General features: G+C 41.0%; 1 protein-coding gene across 7 annotated transcripts in view; it reads left to right on the top strand.

The window, feature by feature from the left end:
- LYPD6B (LY6/PLAUR domain containing 6B) overlaps positions 1–17,993 on the top strand; it is a 101,543-nt gene that overhangs the window by 55,947 nt on the left and 27,603 nt on the right. For 6 of the 7 annotated variants that reach the window (XM_089520055.1, XM_089520051.1, XM_089520052.1 and 3 more), the window contains one exon: positions 3,741–3,847. The exons of the other annotated variant lie outside the window; for it this stretch is intronic. In XM_089520055.1, the coding sequence (XP_089376181.1) occupies positions 3,741–3,847 (107 nt within the window). The remainder of the gene's footprint in view (positions 1–3,740; positions 3,848–17,993) is intronic. 7 annotated transcript variants of the gene reach the window in all.

Genomic DNA, 17,993 nt, shown 5'->3' with positions numbered 1-17,993 from the left:
TGGAGCAGAGGGGAGGTTGCAGGGGACATAATGTGTTTACTACGTTTGGAGCTCAATGTAGCGTGATCGCCTTACCCTGCTTCCCACTCCACTGGGGGAAAGGCTATGCGAACGGAAGAAAATGGCACCGGTAATGCAGGAAAGAGAACAAGCGGGTGACGCCCCCAGGCCAGCCCCTTGAGCATTGCCGCCCCCATCCCCAAGTTCTCGAATCAGACACCCTTTTGTTCCCATTCATTTGCCCCAAATCAGACTTGGGAGGCACAGGAAAACTCGCTAAAAATGCGCTGTTAAATTAAACCACTTTATCAACCACTGATTCGGGTTTTTTCAGGATAATTCGATCACATGGTAGTCAGATTCGAATTCCAATGGGAACGATATAGGAACAATGCAGATCAAATGCGCTCTCAAATGGGAACGATGCACCCATGATTCGTGTCCTGATCCGCATTATAAGCCAGTGGGAATGGGTTCTATGATTCTACAAGAGAAGGAATCCTGTCCTTGTGATTCTTTAATTGTTGGATTAAATTATAACATTAACAAACAATGCATAAATTAGTTTGGTGCCAGATTGAAAAAGGTTCTTTAAAGATATGAAAGCATAATTATAGTTTAGTGCTGTCACTCAAAGGAGGAGAAAGGTGGGCCAGTCAAGGCATAATGAGGAATTGTGCTCCATTTGCTCCATGGCTGTTTCCTAGCAGCTGTGGAATTTGTCAAGATAGCAAAGCCCTTGAAAGTTGTGTTCAGCAAATTTTTTAAAGCAAAGAACTGTTTCAAGTGGACAGCCCTGCTAACAGGCATGCCTCTGTCAATAAAGATATGACTTAAACATACACTCTATTGAGTTTTCTATTATCTACCGAACTCTAAAATGCCATGTGGACTCTCAGAATACTCCCTGCTAAGTAAACTTTCGAAACAGAAAGGATCTCAGAAGAAATATGTTATGGAGCTGTTGGAAATGAAAAGCAATTAAAATTTAAAGCATTACTCTTGCACATAGCATTGAAAAATTAAGGCACTGGGCACTCTTCCAGCTAATTATTTGTTTTTAAAGGAGTTACTGAAGTTATTGGTCTGTTTTGGTGAGGCATACAAAAGACATATCAATTTATATTTCTTTCTGTTCTGATTCAGTGGTCACAGTTACTGGTTGAAGGAGTATGTCAGAAGAAAAGTATTGTATAAAAACATACCAAGTAGAGTAATGCTGCTTCCTCTTCAAAAAAAATTGTCATTGACCATACACAACAATCCCCTTGCCAGATATTCCTTGTACCTGGTGCCAATGTAGATTTCTTTTGCCAATGCACATGGCCACTGTAAAGGAATCATATTTGTTAGGACTGTGACAGGCAAAGAAAATGGCTTGTTGTGGTTTTTGTAATTAAGAACTTCACTGACCATGCTTTTTTTTTTTTTAAAGATAATTATTTTTGCATTGAATGCAAAAACATATCTGTCATCTTTATTTTGGCCTTCAAGGCTTACTTTTCATCTTACACAATACCTGTGTTCCATATATGTATCAGAACAACTGAATCATGAATGCCTTTTTTCTTGGAATATTTCAAGCTCTGCATGGACCACCAGAGTGATTCAGGTGCTGTCTCTGGCATGTAACCTCTAAGTAATCTAAAGGGAATCTTTATGTCACCATTTGTACATACACATTCATATTCTAATGAAAATCTGGGTTTAAATCCTCTTAGATATTGGTTTGCACATGATCTTGTTCTGTAAGTTATACAAATAACTGGTATGGTATTTGCCCATTTATTATACATAGCTTTAAATGTGAACTGAGTTTTATGCATGACCTATGCAAGCTATTATTTCAGGCTATACCCCTTTTCTGTGCTGAGTGGACCATGCCAATAGGCATTCTGGTTTAACTTTTGTATTCATATATATATTTAAAAATCTCAGGAGTGTAGTGTCTAGATCAAGGAAGTAATAGTGCCACTCTCTTCTGCTTTGGTCAGACCTCACCTGAAATATTGTGTCCAGTTCTGAACACCACAGTTCAAGCGGAATTGAACCATAGGCTAGGGATCTTGCTGCTCTTCAGATACTATTGTGGTGGAACTGAGTATTCCTCACTCCTGATTTGTTGGCTAAGGATTTACTGTCCAAGCACATCTCAAGGGGCTGTGTGATTTTCATGCCTGATTTAAGGGAAGCATGGGCAGAAGGTACAGCTGGGTGATTTCTAATGGGCTAGCAATGTTTTCTGACTTCTGCTTATTATTTAACCATAAGAGGAATAAGTTAAGTCCCCGACCTTCATTCAGCATTGTATTGCTGAATTGAAGAAAGGTTGAGTAATAGGGGCTGTATCACCCTACATAGTGCCATGATTCTACTTTAACTCCTATGGCAAACTTGACATGGCAGCATTGTTCCACTTGAATTGCCATGGATCCCTGGGATTTGCAGTTTAGGGGGAATACTTAGACTTCTCAGCCAGAGAGCTCTAGTGACTCTGATCTAATTACAAGCTCCAGAACTCTATAGGATGAAACCATGGCAGTTAAAATGGAACCATAGTGCTATAATTCTATTGTGTGAAAGCCTCCCCCGCCCCCGGTACATGTTTCCATTGCATGGTCTCCATTCAGTTCTGGTGCTCATATTAGTTTCCTGGACTCAGAATTCTTTCATCTGCATTGCAGTCTTCACCCGGTGGATCATGAGGGTCAATATAAAAAACAAAGTAGGTCCCATAGGCCATATGTCTGTCTCTCCCCAGTTTACACACTGCATATCCCACTTTAATGGAGGTTTTGCAAATGCAGCATCTGGTGGATTGCACTTCTTATCTGTTCTCTAGTGCTTCCTGATATGCTGAGAAAATTGTTACGGTGACATTCTCATCCTCTTCCTAGCTTCCACATCATTGTGAATGCTGCTTAGCAGACATTCCTTCTGTGCACATTTTTCTTCTGACATTTTGGCCCCATACAGACTGGCCAAAATAAAGCTGCTTTGGGCCACTTTGGAAGTACTGTATGCTGTTTAAATGATGCATGCATCCTAAAAGTCTGGAAGCTGCGCCAAAGCCATGATCCAGTCCTAAGGACTGGAAGTTGGCTTTGGCGCAGCTTCTGGGCTCTTAGGACACATGCATCATTGAAACAGCATACCTCCAAAGTGACCCGAAGCAGCTTTATTTTGTCCTGTCTGTATGGGGCCTAAGTTAAATAGCTGTGGTGTAAATGCTGCAGAGTGAACCAAGGGCCCCAGAGTATTGGAGGATACTGTGGAAGTATGAGAAATAGTTTCCAGTACTGTGTTCCTTGCAGTTACCTAGGTTATGTGACTGTGTAAAACCTTACCTGCCACAAGTGCTTGAGTATCTTAATTTGTTTCTTATTGACAAGCAAAGATGTCTAAACATGCTGTAATGACTAAGTTTATCAGGTAGCCTTTAAGTAAAAGAAGGAATACAAAAACCTGAATAAGTTTACACAGAAGTGGAATATGTTTATTAGAGCAGCATATTTCTCAAAATATTTAAGATAATTCATTTGACCTCTGTTATAGGTATATAAGCAATATGAATGTAATAGTTGCTGTAATTGTGCAAACTTAAGTTTTACTGCTTTTAGTAAAATCAAAATATTTTTAAAAAATGCTTCACACTGGATTTCAGTCTGTTTCTCCATATTGATTTGTATTTCTCAAAGTCCTCACTAAAATTACAGTGAATTTTATTTTGTATTCTTAAGAATTTTGGACACAGTGAAACTGCGTGGGTCAAGCTGGCAGTGGGTGGTCAACCTGAAGTCTGATACAGAAAATCATGTGAACATTTACTGCTGTGAAAACCTATGCTGTGAGTAAGCCAGTGAAATTTGCTGTATTAACAACTTTATACCCAATCATGTTCACCTAATTTTGCTTGATAATTTCTTTGAGTAGATAAAACTTTCCTGCATATGGATTCTACTCTTCTTCACTTCATTTTACCAAACATGTAGGCACAGTTGTGCACATTCAGCTGTGAGGAAGAAGTGCCCATGGATCCATACGTCTGGAACAGAAAGCATGTATACATTGGAAAGGCACATAGATTAGTGTTGAAACATGCAGGGGCCAAGTTGAAATTAAACTTTACAGTTGTGCTGACCTAGATGAACTTGGGTGTTAATAATTTAATTTTTTAATCAAATATTTTAGAGCATTAGAATCACTGGAATTTTCAAGATCCTTAGCAATGAATTGGTAACAAGGACATCCTTTTTACTTTGTGTGCTCATCTCCTGTTTTTTAAACTTTTCAGCAATACTATTACCCTGGCTGTTAATCATATCTTCAGAATAATTCTTGATGTTGGGTTAAGAGGGTGAACAAATGGATGTTCAAACAATGTCTGTCTAATTAAGCCTGACACATTTATCTTTGTCATGTTGGTTTTCATAGATAGCATTTGGCAGGCATTTGGTCTTCTGATAAAATTAAAAACCCAGTGAAACTCAAATTGTCTGATTGCATAGTGTTGCATTGTATCATTCTTTTGCATTGTAAGAAAATGGCAAGTTCACCATGAGAGTATATGAGAGCGTATTAAAAGTGCAAAAGGATCAAACAGCACTGAAAGTACAAAGTGTCTAACTCTAAATTATTGATCCAGTGGTACTGGAGAGAGAAAGAGAGGTACATTGATTTAAAATTAGATTTTGAGAAACTCAGGTCTAATCTGTACTGCAGAAATAATCCAATCTGACACCGTTTTAACTGCCATGGCTCAATGTTGGGATCTGTAGTTTTGTGTGATATTTAGCCTGTGTCATAGAGCTCTGGTGCTACAACAGACTACAAATCCCAGAATTCCATAGCATTAGCTACAGCACTTAAAGTGGTGTCAAACTTGCATTATTTCTGCAGTCTATATTAGACCTTAGTGTTTTAAGAAACTTTGGAAGTGGGTTCACTTCCTCTTCCATTCTTTTCCCATTGATGCAATACCTCTGAGGAGTGACAAGAAGAATTTTTTAAAAAATCAAGCATGTATCTTTATATTACTTGTCCTGGGTGATAAGGAAAAGAAAGTCAAAAGTAATGATCTGAACTGGACAATTCTAATTCAGAAATATTACATTTTGTGTGTGTGCGTGTTCTGAGCCTTGTCTTGGAAAATCACCTTTGCTCCGCCAGATTTAACATGAATTAGCAACATGATATAAATCATCCTGTTGTGGTCTTTTGAAATTTCCTGTTCTTGGCATCTTTAGTACCCCAGAGCTGTCCATGTTGCAATCCAAGGATGGGAACTAATGAGAGGGTGGGATGCTTTTTACCCCAGAAGGACCTATGAGGTCAGGCCTGTGGCATGTCTCATTTAATTCATTTGGGCGGATGGGCATGTGCTATCACTTGCATTTGACTGCTCCTTCCTGTGTTATTCTCTGTGGGTTCTGACTAAAGCAGCAAATAATTGTGATAGGTTTGTAAAGGGTTTTATGTGCAAAAACCAGAAGGCATTTTATGTTTGAAACAGATAAAAAATATTAGTTGGTTATCAGAAGTGGAATTTAGCAGATGTGCCTTTCTGGATCAAAATCCTTTTGTCCCCTTCTTTTCCCCACCCTATACTATAAGCACTATTTTATACATATTACACAAATATAACAATGTCAAAAAGACGTGTTTCAAAGTCATTTGGTAATAAGAAACAGAAGTTTGTTGGAAGTGCTTTGGTGAACTGAGAAATGTGGGTTCTATTGTTGTGGGAATGGAGAAGGAAATAGCTTTGACATGAAAGGGAGACAGAAAGGAGCAAATAATCATTAATTGTTTTTATAAAAAAATATTCTGATTAAAGTTACATTTTTCAACCATACGTATTTCTCCCTGCAATAGAAAGAACAATATTGATAGCTTCTTCTGAAGTGGTGATGCTTCATTTGTGACAGCAAATTTTAATAAATTTTGTATTTCAAGTAAAGTTTATAACCACTCATTAGAGATGGAGGGATGACTGGTATATGAATTTAAGTTAGTTGGTTATATTAAAACTTAAACATACACGTAACCCTGGATATTCTTCAAATGCTGTTCCCCAAACTGCTTTCTTTGGGCTACTAAACTAGCATTATCACCTGGAAAGCACTATTTTAATCTGCATACTCAGCTACTATCTGACTTCACAGATTTTTCTGTCCAGTCTTAAGTTTCTAGTGCATGCTATACAAACTGCAGAACATTACACAGACCTGCTTGCCATTTTCTGCTTGTATTTTTTTTTCATCACATTAATTTTCCTGTCAGTGGTCATTAGTTGCTGAGATTGTTTCAAGAGTCCTCTTATCTGTGGAGTACTAGGTTCTCAGCTCTGTTCTTATCTCTTACTATCATTTGTCTACTGGTCTGCTTAGTGGCAAGCAAATAGACTGAGTCTAAAGGAGTACAATAGCAAATCCTTCCCTTAAAATGTGTGTGTGTGTGTGTCTTCAAGATATCTGTCAACCCCATGAATTTCATAGGGGTTTCTCAGGCAATGAATGAATATTAAGAGTTGATTTTGATAATTCCTTCCTTCCTATGAAATATAGACTACAGCACCTGGCATTTGTTGGTTGTCTTCCATTCAAGTATCAACCAGGGCTAATGCTGCTTAGCTTCCAAGATCAAACAGCATCTTGTTGTTTAAATCATCATTAAACAATGATATACTTTTCATCTGAACCTAACTAATTAATTTCAGAGGGAGAGAAGAACCACTGGACTTCATCCCCTTTCCCTCCACCATTCCCTTCTCCTTTTGTGTCGTGTCTTTTAGATTGTAAGCCTGAGGGCAGGGAACTGTCTGATTAAAAATAATAATTGTAACCCGCCCTGAGAGCCATTAGGGCTGAAGGGCGGGATATAAATACCTGAATAAATAAATAAATAAATAAATAAATTATGCACTTAAATGCTAACTTGCTGCTGTAATAATCACAATTTGTGGGAATATCAAACATCAGAAGCAGTTATTTACATATCACAAAGAGATAAGTAGAATTCTTTGTTCTCTTTCTTGCACATTTCATGGAACTTAATCAAAATATGAATTATGAATAATATCTATCCAGGGTGATTGACACAGACGTGCATGGTTGCTGCTGATATTGGAATTTAAGAAGCTACCCTGTACAGAGTCAGTCCATCCAGCACTGATCTACCTCCACCTAGTGTATTGTTTATGCTGTCTGAAAGTGGCTTATCATGGCTTCAGACAAGAGACATAGCCAATTCTAGCAGGGAATACTACAGATTCAACCTGGGACCTTTTGCCACCAAAAAAAAAAGCATTTGTTCATCACTAAGCGTGCTTCTCTCCCTCATTTTTGAGAAAGATGACAGTTTCTTAAACATGATTAAGAGAGTGGAATCAGGTTGTTGGATCACAAATTCCATTTTCTACATCCGATTTCCATTTAGGGCAAACTCCACAATCCTTCTCCTGCTAGCCCTAATTTACAGTGGTATGCTAATAAAGTTTAATATTACTCAGGGCTATTTCCTAACCAGGGTTTTCATACCAGCTTGAATTCTTTTATCAAAAACTACTTAACTAACATTGGTAAGTAATAACGATAGTTAATTTTATACCCAGGGCAATTTTTTTAAAATTGTTAAATTTCTTCAGCTGTATAGATTTGTGTAGACAAAAGTACAGCAAAATACAATAAAAATGACTCACAATGAATAACCAGCAGATTAAAAAGTCCAATAAACATATATCAGCATAATATATTCTATAGGTTACAGAAGATAAAATACAGTGTGCCCTTCATATCTCCTGGAGTTTGGTTCCCGGAGCGCCAACCTCATGAATATCAAAACCTGTGAATGCTCACATGCCATTAAATACAATGAAGTAGTGAAATGGTTGAGGACTGACTGTACTCAATAAGAACAGGAGTTAAAACAAAGACATTACTGTTAAGGAAAATGCAACATGGGATATACAGTCAAAGAAATAAAACATGTATGTGAGAGTCAGGATGACTCAGCAAAAGCAATTAGAAGCCACACAGGTGTAAAAGGTAATGTATTTAGCAAGTCCTAAATGCCAAGGACAGAAATGCAAAGTGAATAATTGAGAACACCTGAGAATTGTTAAAGTGGACAAGGTGAAATGATGAAATCATTAATTGTGGGATGAACCAAGAGAACCAATGAAAATGGATGTACACGCCCACTGGGTGGAAACTGACAGGAGTGGGTGGTGTTTTCCAATGACTATAATAATGGCTATGAATCCCAATGTATTTTGTGGGTAGTAGTGGATAGTTGAGGAGTATTGTAGGAGTATTGGATAGTTTTGGAGCTGTATACAGTAGAATAAAGTAGATCTTTTATATAAGACTACTGAGTTGTCTGGTGTCTTGAGTGAAGATACAAGAGGCAGCTGGATCCTGAAGAAGTTGGAAGACTTCTGTGGAAGCAAGAGTGAGAAGGCTTGGAGAGTTTGTCAGGGTCTTCAGCCTATTCTCTGTAACTCTGCTGCTTTAGAGCAAAGCTTTAACCACTGGCCAAAACTGGTCAGCGCCGGTGCGTAACAAGGTGGTGAGTTCGAGCCAGAGGTGAAGAGCTACAACTCCCATCTTCCCTGACAATTACAACTACTTAACATATTTTTAAGTCTGTAGTGCCTTTCTTATTGAACCAGGATGGTGTAGTGGTTCGAGCATGGGACTTCAACTCTGGAGACCAGGGTTCAAATCCCTGCTCAGCCATTAACCCACTAAGTGATATTGGGAAAGTCATACTCTGACAGCCTCAGAGGAACACAAAGGCAAACTGTCTCTGAAAAAAACCTTGCTGAGAAAACCCTGTGACAGGTTCACCATAAGTCAGAAATTACTTGAAGGCACACAAAATCATGTGACTTTCTTGAGGTAAAGAATTAATAGTACTTGTATTGGTTATGGTTATTAAGACTGTCTTCTAAGTTATTTCTGAATTTTCTGAGAGGTCATTCTAGCCATGTGCATTTATTTCTCTTTTGTTTTTAACCACAAAAAAGCTGGAAATGGACAGTTTAAAAAACAACTATAGACCTCAAAAGTATGCTTTAGTCTGTGCCATTCCCAATGTGAGCATTTTTAAGTTACCAAAAAATTAAACCCAATGATCCCAATTTAGTTAAACTGAAACACAAGTAAGCCACAATACATATCAGTTGTGACTTACTGAAATTTCATTGCTTTCAGCAGGACTAACATTTGCTACACAGGAGCCAGTGACTTGTCCAGGCAACGTAGTGTATCTAGGTGAGCCAGTCGTGGGAATCATGTGGCTCTCTAAATGTTGTTGAATTACAGCTTCCCTCACCAGCTCAGCCATTAGTGAGGAATGGTTGTAGTTGCAATTCAACAATATCTGGAGAGCTGCATGATTCACAGCCCAGATATACAACATAATTGAACAACCCTTACACCAAACCATATTAGTCACCTGTTTTTACTTAATATCTGCAAATAGATGCCTATAGCAGTGTTACTGCTTGTGGTGTCCCTGGAAGCTGGGAGGTTCGTAAATGTGGGGATAGGGGCACTGATTTGTTAAGACAAACTTTGCTAACTGCATACTTGAAAATAATTTTAAAGTGCAGAGAAAAGAGATTTCCTTCCCCTAGTGTTGTGAGCTAACAACTACAAAGGAAAGAAAAAGGAACGGCTTTTTTTTTTGAGATAGCATTGCTAGCGGTGGTCCTTTTCCAGCCTTAAAACTAGGAAACTTCAAAGAGGCAACCAGCAGCAGTTTCTAAATTGCAGGAAATTATATGTGCCTAATAACTGAGAATCAAGGTGTTAAGTGTTAGTTGTTTTACTCCACTCTTTTGTGCAAGCCAGCAGGGATTTAGTATGGCAAGAGTTTTATTGGGCTAGTGCAGGGGTAGGCAACCTTTTTGAGCCGGGGGCCGGGTTTCTGTCTCTCAGACAACTGGGGGGCCGAAGCCGGGGGGGGGTGAAGCTTCCACCCTCCGGGGGCGGTGCCACACACTGGGGGTGGAGCTTCCACCCTCCAGGGGCGGGGCCAGTGCTGGAGGCCTCGCCCTCTTTCCGGGCCCCTGACGGGCCCCAGGCCCTGTCAGGGGCCCGCAAAAAAGCCAACGGCGGGCACCAGCACTAGAGGCCTGGCCCTCTTTGCCAGACCTGCCACCCCCCATCTCACATTCATTCTCTTTTCTTCCTCCCTTTTCCTTCTTCCATCTCCTTTTCTCATTCTCCCACTTCCTTCCCTCACTCCCACTCTTTTTCCTTCCATCCGTCTCTCTCTTCCTCCCTTTTCCTTATTTTTCCCTTTCTATTTCCCTTTCACCTTCTTACTACCCTTCCATGCCTTTCTTCCTCCATTTCCTTTATTCCCCCTCTCTCACTCTCCCTTTTACTCTTTCTTTCTTTCCTTCCATTCATCTTTCTTCCTTTCTTTCCCCTTTCTTCCTTCCCTCCATTCCACCTCTTCCTTTATTTCCCTCTCCCTTTCTCTTCCTCTTTCCTTCTTCCTTCCCTCCTGTCTTCCTAGCTCCCTTCCCTTCCCCCCATCTCTCTCTCCACACTTCTTTCCTTCCTTCCTTCTTTCCCTTCCTGCTGGAGGCAGAGGTCCATCCCTTCTTCCTTCCCATCTCCCCTTCTCTTTCTCCTTCCTTCCTGCCCTATGTCTCCCTTCACATCCCCCTTTCCCTCATGTCTGTCTTCCTCCCTCCCTTCCCCATCTCTCCCTCCACACATATTTCAATCCCTCTTGCCTTCATTTCCCCCTTCCTTTCTTCTTTCTTCCTGGCTCTCTTTTCTTCATCTCTGTCTCCACACAGCTCTTTCTTTCTTTCCATCCCTTCCACTCTCTCTCCTTCTTTTCATCTCTTTCCTTCTTTCCACCCATCTTTCTCTTCCTTTTCCTTCCCCCTCCCTTTCTCATTCTCCCCTTTCCCTTTCTCTCCCTCCACCTCTGTTCCTTCCTTTCTTTCCTTCCATCTGTCTCTCTCTTCCTCCCTTTTCCTTATTCTTCCCTTTCTATTTCCCTTTCACCTTCTTACTACCCTTCCATGCCTTTCTTCCTCCATTTCCTTTATTCCCCCTCTCTCACTCTCCCTTTTACTCTTTCTTTCTTTCCTTCCATTCATCTCTTTCTTCCTCCCTTTCCTTTATTTCCCCTTTCTTCCTTCCCTCCATTCCACCTCTTCCTTTATTTCCCTCTCCCTTTCTCTTCCCCTTTCCTTCTTCCTTCTCTCCCTCCTGTCTTCCTAGCTCCCTTCCCTTCTCCCCATCTCTCCCTCCACACCTCTTTCCTTCCTTCCTTCTTTCCCTTCCTGCTGGAGGCAGAGGTCCATCCCTTCTTCCTTCCCATCTCCCCTTCTCTTTCTCCTTCCTTCCTTCCCTATGTCTCCCTTCACATCCCCCTTTCCCTCATGTCTGTCTTCCTCCCTCCCTTCCCCATCTCTCCCTCCACACATCTTTCAATCCTTCTCGCCTTCATTTCCCCCTTCCTTTCTTCTTTCTTCCTGGCTCTCTTCTCTTCATCTCTACCTCCACACAGCTGTCTCCTTCTTTTCATCTCTTTCCTTCTTTCCACCCATCTCTCTCTTCCTTTTCCTTCCCCCTCCCTTTCACATTCTCCCCTTTCCCTTTCTCTCCCTCCCTCCACCTCTCTTCCTTCCTTTCTTTCCTTCCATCCGTCTCTCTCTTCCTTTTCCTCCCACCCTTCCTTTCTCATTCTCCCTTCTCCCCATCTCTCCCTCCACACCTCTTTCTTTCCTTCCCTCCTTTCCACTCTCCTTCCTTCCATCTCTTCTTCTTTCCCTATCTTTCTCCCTTTCTTTCTCTCCCTTCCACTCTCTCTCCTTCCTTCCTTCCTATCCTCACTTCCGTCACCTGCTGGAGGCAGAGGTCCAGGAAGGAGGAGGCCAGCAGCTCCCCAAAGGCCCCACCCGCTCGTGTGAGAGACCTTTGGCCTCTCGCGCGAGCGGCCGCTTGCGCGACAGGGAGGAGGCTGGCGCCCCCCAAAGGTCCTGCCCGCTCGCGCGCGAGACCTTTGGCCTCTCGCGCGAGCGAGCGGCGCCTTTGGCCTCTCGTGTGAGCGGTGGCTCGCACAAGAGGGAAGAGGCCGGCGCCCCCCCAAAGGTCCTGCTCGCGAGCGGCGGCTCGCGCAAGAGGGAAGAGGCCGGCGCCCCCCCAAAGGTCCTGCTCGCTCGCGCATGAGACCTTTAGCCTTTCGTGCGAGCGAGCGGCGTCTTTGACCTCTCGCGTGAGAAGGAAGAGGCCAGCAGCCCCCCCAAAGGCCCCACCCGCTCGCGCGAGAGACCTTTGGCCTCTCGCGCAAACGAGCGGCGCCTTTGGCTTCTCGTGCGAGCAGCGGCTCGCGCGAGAGGGAGGAGGCTTGCGCCCCCCCAAGGGCCTGGTGCTGCCGCCGATTGCCGCTGCGGCGGCAGCACCGGCCGCGGGCCGGTCCCCTGGCCTTGGCGGGCCGCATGTGGCCCGCGGGCCGGGGGTTGCCGACTCCTGGGCTAGTGCAATTGTTCTGCTGTTCTAAGGGCTACTCTTGCCTGGGATAAAACATTTGGGGACAGAATCTTGCCAAGGTTTGGCAAGATTCCTATAAAAGTTTCATTCTGAGAGTAAGGTTTTTGCATTCAGTTTCCCACTGAAGTAAAAGAGATATTACATTGTGGCTGGATAATGCACAACATTTAAAGGGATACATGCAGTTTAAAATCCGACCAACCAACGCAACAAATTTTGGTCTAACCCAGCATTCTGTCCTTGCCAGGAGGGTTGTAAAGTTGAAAATTTGACATTTCCCAAATACATGTGTGTAGATATATAGTAGTTCCACACACCATGTATACACTGGGAGACCTAAATTAAAACCTTACTGTAACAAATACTGAGATCGCATCAGCTGAAGTGATAACGGTTCAATTTATTATCAATGTGTACAGTGCAGAAAAAATAACCCATGTTCTCATTTCCAAAGTATGTTGCAAATGCTTTGGACTGTAATAAACCTCCTGATTTCCTTTGTGCTTGCTTGCCAGCAGACAATTGCCTGCCACCACCTGGTGTGTAAATTAGGAGGACCACTGATTTCTTCAAGTTACACAAAAATCAAAGACATCACCTGATTTATAGCCAAAAGGAGACTTCCCTTTGTATGTTTGTATTATAGTTCTTACCAAAGGAATTCTTACTGATTTAATCTCTTTGGGTTTGAATGTGGGGTTTTTATGACTTTCTTTCTAACTTCTATTTTTCAAAGAAGTAGTAATTAAGATAGTTTGTCAGTAGAACCATTATATACCCCTCCCAGTTTTCAGGACTGAGTGCTATAACTCACCCTTTAAAAATTTTGCTCCAGGCTAACACTTGGCACAATGAATTTTAGTGCAGAAGAATTTTTGTCAATGATTATGCTCTGTTGGGACACAGCTGCTGTGTCATCTTTCATATAAACCCAAATCATCCCAATTTCAGCAGAGACCATATCATAGAAGAGTCAACATTTTAGTATGAACTTTTACCAGCAGATCCCATGGTTATAGATTGGATCTTACACAGGTGAAAAACTCGACTTTAGCAAAGTGATGGAGATGCTGTTGTATTGCAGCTCCTATTATCCTTGGTAATTACCTATAGAAATTACAGCCCAAAGCCTCAAACATTCACCACCCCTGCCTTGCTGCTGCTTGTTGCTTGCAATCAAGTCAGCTTTGACTTTGATTTGGCCTATGAATGAAAGATCCTGATCATTAACAGTCTGCTCAGGTCTTGCAAACTCAAGGCTGTGGTGGGTTCCTTGATTGAGTCAATCTACCTGCAATGTGGTTTTCTCTTTCCCTAATGGCTTCCACTTTACCCAACATTGCAGCAGTAGACAGTAAAAAAGATCTGGACAAACTATTCTGTAAAATAGCATACAATTGTGTATGAGTCATGATACTATTTGTACTTGTGATTCTAACTGGTTTACTGCTAAAACACACAGTCACTATAATAAAAAAATGTTTACTGAAACTGCTTATTAGCTGCAATCTGGAGATATAATTGTAAGCATAGTATCCCTTTTGTTCAGGATGTGTATGGCATGTCAGCTTTGCGTACGTATACATTATGAAATATTTTGTTATGTGCCTTCAATTCACTTCCAATTTAAGGGAACCCTGTTTGGCAAGTTTTATTCAGTGGGGTTTGCCATTAACTTATTCTAAGGCTGAGAGAATATGACTTGTCCAAGGTGAACTAGTGGGTTTCCATGCCAGTGGGGATTCACACCCTGGTGTCCCAGAGTCCTAATTCAACTGTCAAACCACTAGTTCATGCTGACTCTGTAAAATTATACTTGCAGAATATATGGATGTGCACACTTGACATTAGATGTGGTACATGTGTGTTTTATACTATGGAATGAATTTAGATTTCTTACAGGTAATATAACCATGGTTGGTATTCAGCATGTAAGGACATTGGTGATGAGTAGTACAGTAAATCATTAGATTATGGTTGAAATTTGTTGTTTTAGAATTAAAACTGCCTTGAATAAATGAGATTTGTCAGTACAGTATAGGCAAAGGGGTTGAGAGAAGGCAAAGGTGGGGACTTGAAAGCGACATGCAATATTCAGTGTATTGTTGATTGTCTCCAATCTGCCTCCTGCTTTGGGGAATATTTGCTGTGATGCATCCGAGCCTCAAGGCATTTATCGTACAGAATGCCAAAGAAATCTTAGCTTAGCAAAAAATTCTTGGCATCTTGAGTTTATGAGTTATACAGCTTGACACATTGCCTTGATATATTGCCATAATTATCTTATCTAGTTTTCTTAAATTTCCATTTTGGTCATAGGCTACAACAGAAGTGCAGAAAGTATCATACATAAAATGAGTGATAACTAAACTCAGAGATTGTTAGACTGCACAAAAGGTAGGTTAGTCAAGATTGCATCTGAATATTGTCATCCATCCACAGTTGGTTTTTAGGCATTAACTTAACCTGTATATCTCAGTCAAACATTGCTGATACGTTGGAGATAACAATTAATCTCCAGTTTTTAAATCAGCAATCCTGTGCTTAGATACAACACGCAACTGAAATTGAACTGTATACAGACACAATAGAGCCCCCCTCCCATTTTCCTTTTCTAGTTCTCCAGATTAATATCTGAGTGAAGGGATTTAAAACTCAAGACAAATTTTATTCTCATTCTGAAATTGCAAAATCCAAAATTGTCCACATGGGTGGCTAAGATAGTAACACCTTTGTTTTCTGATGGTTCAGTGTCCAAAAACCTTGTTTCATGCACAAATTTTTTTGTGGGTTTTTCGGGCTATGTGGCCATGTTGTAGCAGAGTTTCTTCCTGACATTTCGCCAGCATCTGTTGCTGGCTTCTTCAGAGATGCCAGCCACAGATGCTGGCAAAACGTCAGGAAGAAACTCTGTTAGAACATGGCCATATAGTCTGAAAAACCCACTAAAAACTATGGATGCTGGCCATGAAAGCCTTCGAATGCACAAAATTATTTAAAACATAGTGTATAAAAGTACCTTCAGGCTATGTTTATAAGGTATACCTGAAACATTAGTGAATTTCATGTTTAGACTTGGTTCCCATCTCAAAGATAACTCATTATGGATATGCAGATATTCCAAAATCTAAAAAACTCTGAAATCCAAAACACTTCTGGTCCCAAACATTTCGGATAAGGGAGACCCAACCTGTATCCTGTGTCACACTCTGCATATGAATACGTTGGGACACTTTAATGTGTAAAATCCTAACTGTGTTCAGATTTGGCAATCTAGCAGACTGCTTTTCCCAGTGTGAACTGGTCCTTAAGATCTACAGAAAAAATCCTTTTGAGAAGGCTGCCTCTTCTGCCTTCACTGTCCCTGTTTCTTAAGAGATTTAAATAGGAGAGGAAACACTGCAATTGACAAGTAGGATTCCCAGATCATAGAATCATAGAATGTCCCATTTGTTGACAGGACATTTTGTATTTGGAGGCTTGAAGTCCATCCCCGTATCAGAGCAATATGGGATACCCCCAGTAATATATTTCTTGATTTGTTGAGCGTGGATTCCAGCTGCACTCCAACAGACCAACCTCTGAGCATTTGATATGCAGCTGGGGGTGCACCTGCTGGGATTGCGTTTGACATGACACTGTCCTTCCTCCTTCCCCCAGCCCATGATGCAGAGCAGCTCAAGATCATGCCTCAAGTACTCCTCTCACAGTCATTGCAGAGCCAAGAGTAGAAAGAGCAGGTAGCAACTACACTCGCCACAGAGAGAGCCCAGCTTAATATAAGGCTGCCTCACTGGCTAGTCTTGAGCTGGCTGGGCAACAGCATAGGCTGTATCAAGATCAGAAAAACCTGGCAGCTCTGCGGGCAAGGGAACTATAGGTATAATGTTCCTCCCTCTTCCCCATTAGCATCAGAGTGCAGGTCCCCAGTTGTTTTTACATAATTCTTGTGATAGTTAAGTGGATAGACAAGGAGAAACTGGGCACCAAAAACACCCCTAATTTTAGGAAAACTTTTCTGTCCTCCACCTTGTGATTTCTCAAAGCCTCATTGTATTGGCATGCCAGCCAAGGGTAGGGAATCACATTCAGCCTGAGAATCAAATTCAGAGAAGTTCTCAGGGGCTACATTCTGAAGACAAAAGACTGGAAATCACCAAATAATGCTATCTATCACTGGGTAAGTGGGGGACAGTGCCCTCTGGGATCTCTGGGATCAGATAAAACCCCTGTACTTTAGCCCTAAATCTGTCTTGTTTATTATTATTTTCTATTCTTGCATTTTTCCTTGTCTTTCTCCTGACATTGTACCCAAGGGGGCTTACAATAATTTTAAATAGAAATTAGCTAAAATATTATATTAAAATAGTAGGAAAATAATTGAACAATAGTAGTATTATTCAGTTATACAGATAGTTAACGATAATTAAAAATGCAATTAAAATATAATTAAAAACATGTAAGATAAAAACAGCACACTCTTTCCAATATGGTTCTGCCATAAGATTAAAAATTAATCTTATGTTGTGTGTGTGTGTGTGTGTGTGTGTGTGTGTGTATGGCTACAACCAATGCCACACTGCTCATTTGATGGCAGAGAGCAAGTGACAGGTTAGTTGGCTCTCTAAACTGAAAGAAGCTGAACAAACCAAGGGCCATCTGGATAATACACCAGAAAGTTGCCTTTGTGGGTTGCAGCCCTGAGTCCTAGCATTCCCTGAGTTATTGTAGTGCTCTGTAGAGGCAACTTTTAGCAGCAGTTGCTCCCTCTCCTACCCTCCCTCTGTGAAGCTGAAGGGGTAGTTGTGGTCAGACCAGTCTTTAAGCAAAAGCCAAATATGATTGTCCTCAGTGTGGTTGTATTATATACAGTAGTAGTCCATTAAAATGGAGAGGAGGGTGTCTAAAGAGTACACTTAAATTCCATCTACTAAAACACATTATTCCTGCCCACCTAGAGAGTTGAGCAGTAAAACAAAGTGAGTAGCAAACGTTTCCTAATCTCTGCAGAATAACCTGTTAATGAAATGCCAGGGTTCAGTTCAATTCTGAGATGTCTGGCACGTTGGTTATTGAAAGAAAAATCAGTATGATTTATGACTTAGATATTATAGTCCTAGTTGTTGAAATGCTATGTAGGCCCCAGGGATGTTTGTTTAGTAGTTAAGAATGAACTAAGCAGAGACAGGTTTAAAAAAAAAAAAGAAGAAGAAGAAGAAGAAGAGAAAAAAGGAAAGAGGAACAACATGAAGAAAGAAATGCAAAAGAAATGGAACAGCAGAAGAATGAGAGTGAACAAAGAACACATTCTGGAACCCAGGTGTATCACCAAAAATAGAAAAGCAAGCATGGAGAACAAGTCTTGCATTTACTAGGTATTGGCACATCAGGTGCTTTCATTGTGATTAGGACACATTTTAAAATATAAGTTTAATATAAACATATAATTAAAATAGTAACGCAAAATAT

Source organism: Sceloporus occidentalis, unplaced genomic scaffold, assembly GCF_023333645.1.
Source record: "Sceloporus occidentalis isolate IW3139 unplaced genomic scaffold, rSceOcc1.0.p SCAF_4, whole genome shotgun sequence".
Classification (NCBI taxonomy): Eukaryota; Metazoa; Chordata; class Lepidosauria; order Squamata; family Phrynosomatidae; genus Sceloporus; species Sceloporus occidentalis.
The sequence above is the reverse complement of the archived record's forward strand: the minus strand, read 5'-3'. Positions and strand labels throughout refer to the sequence as shown.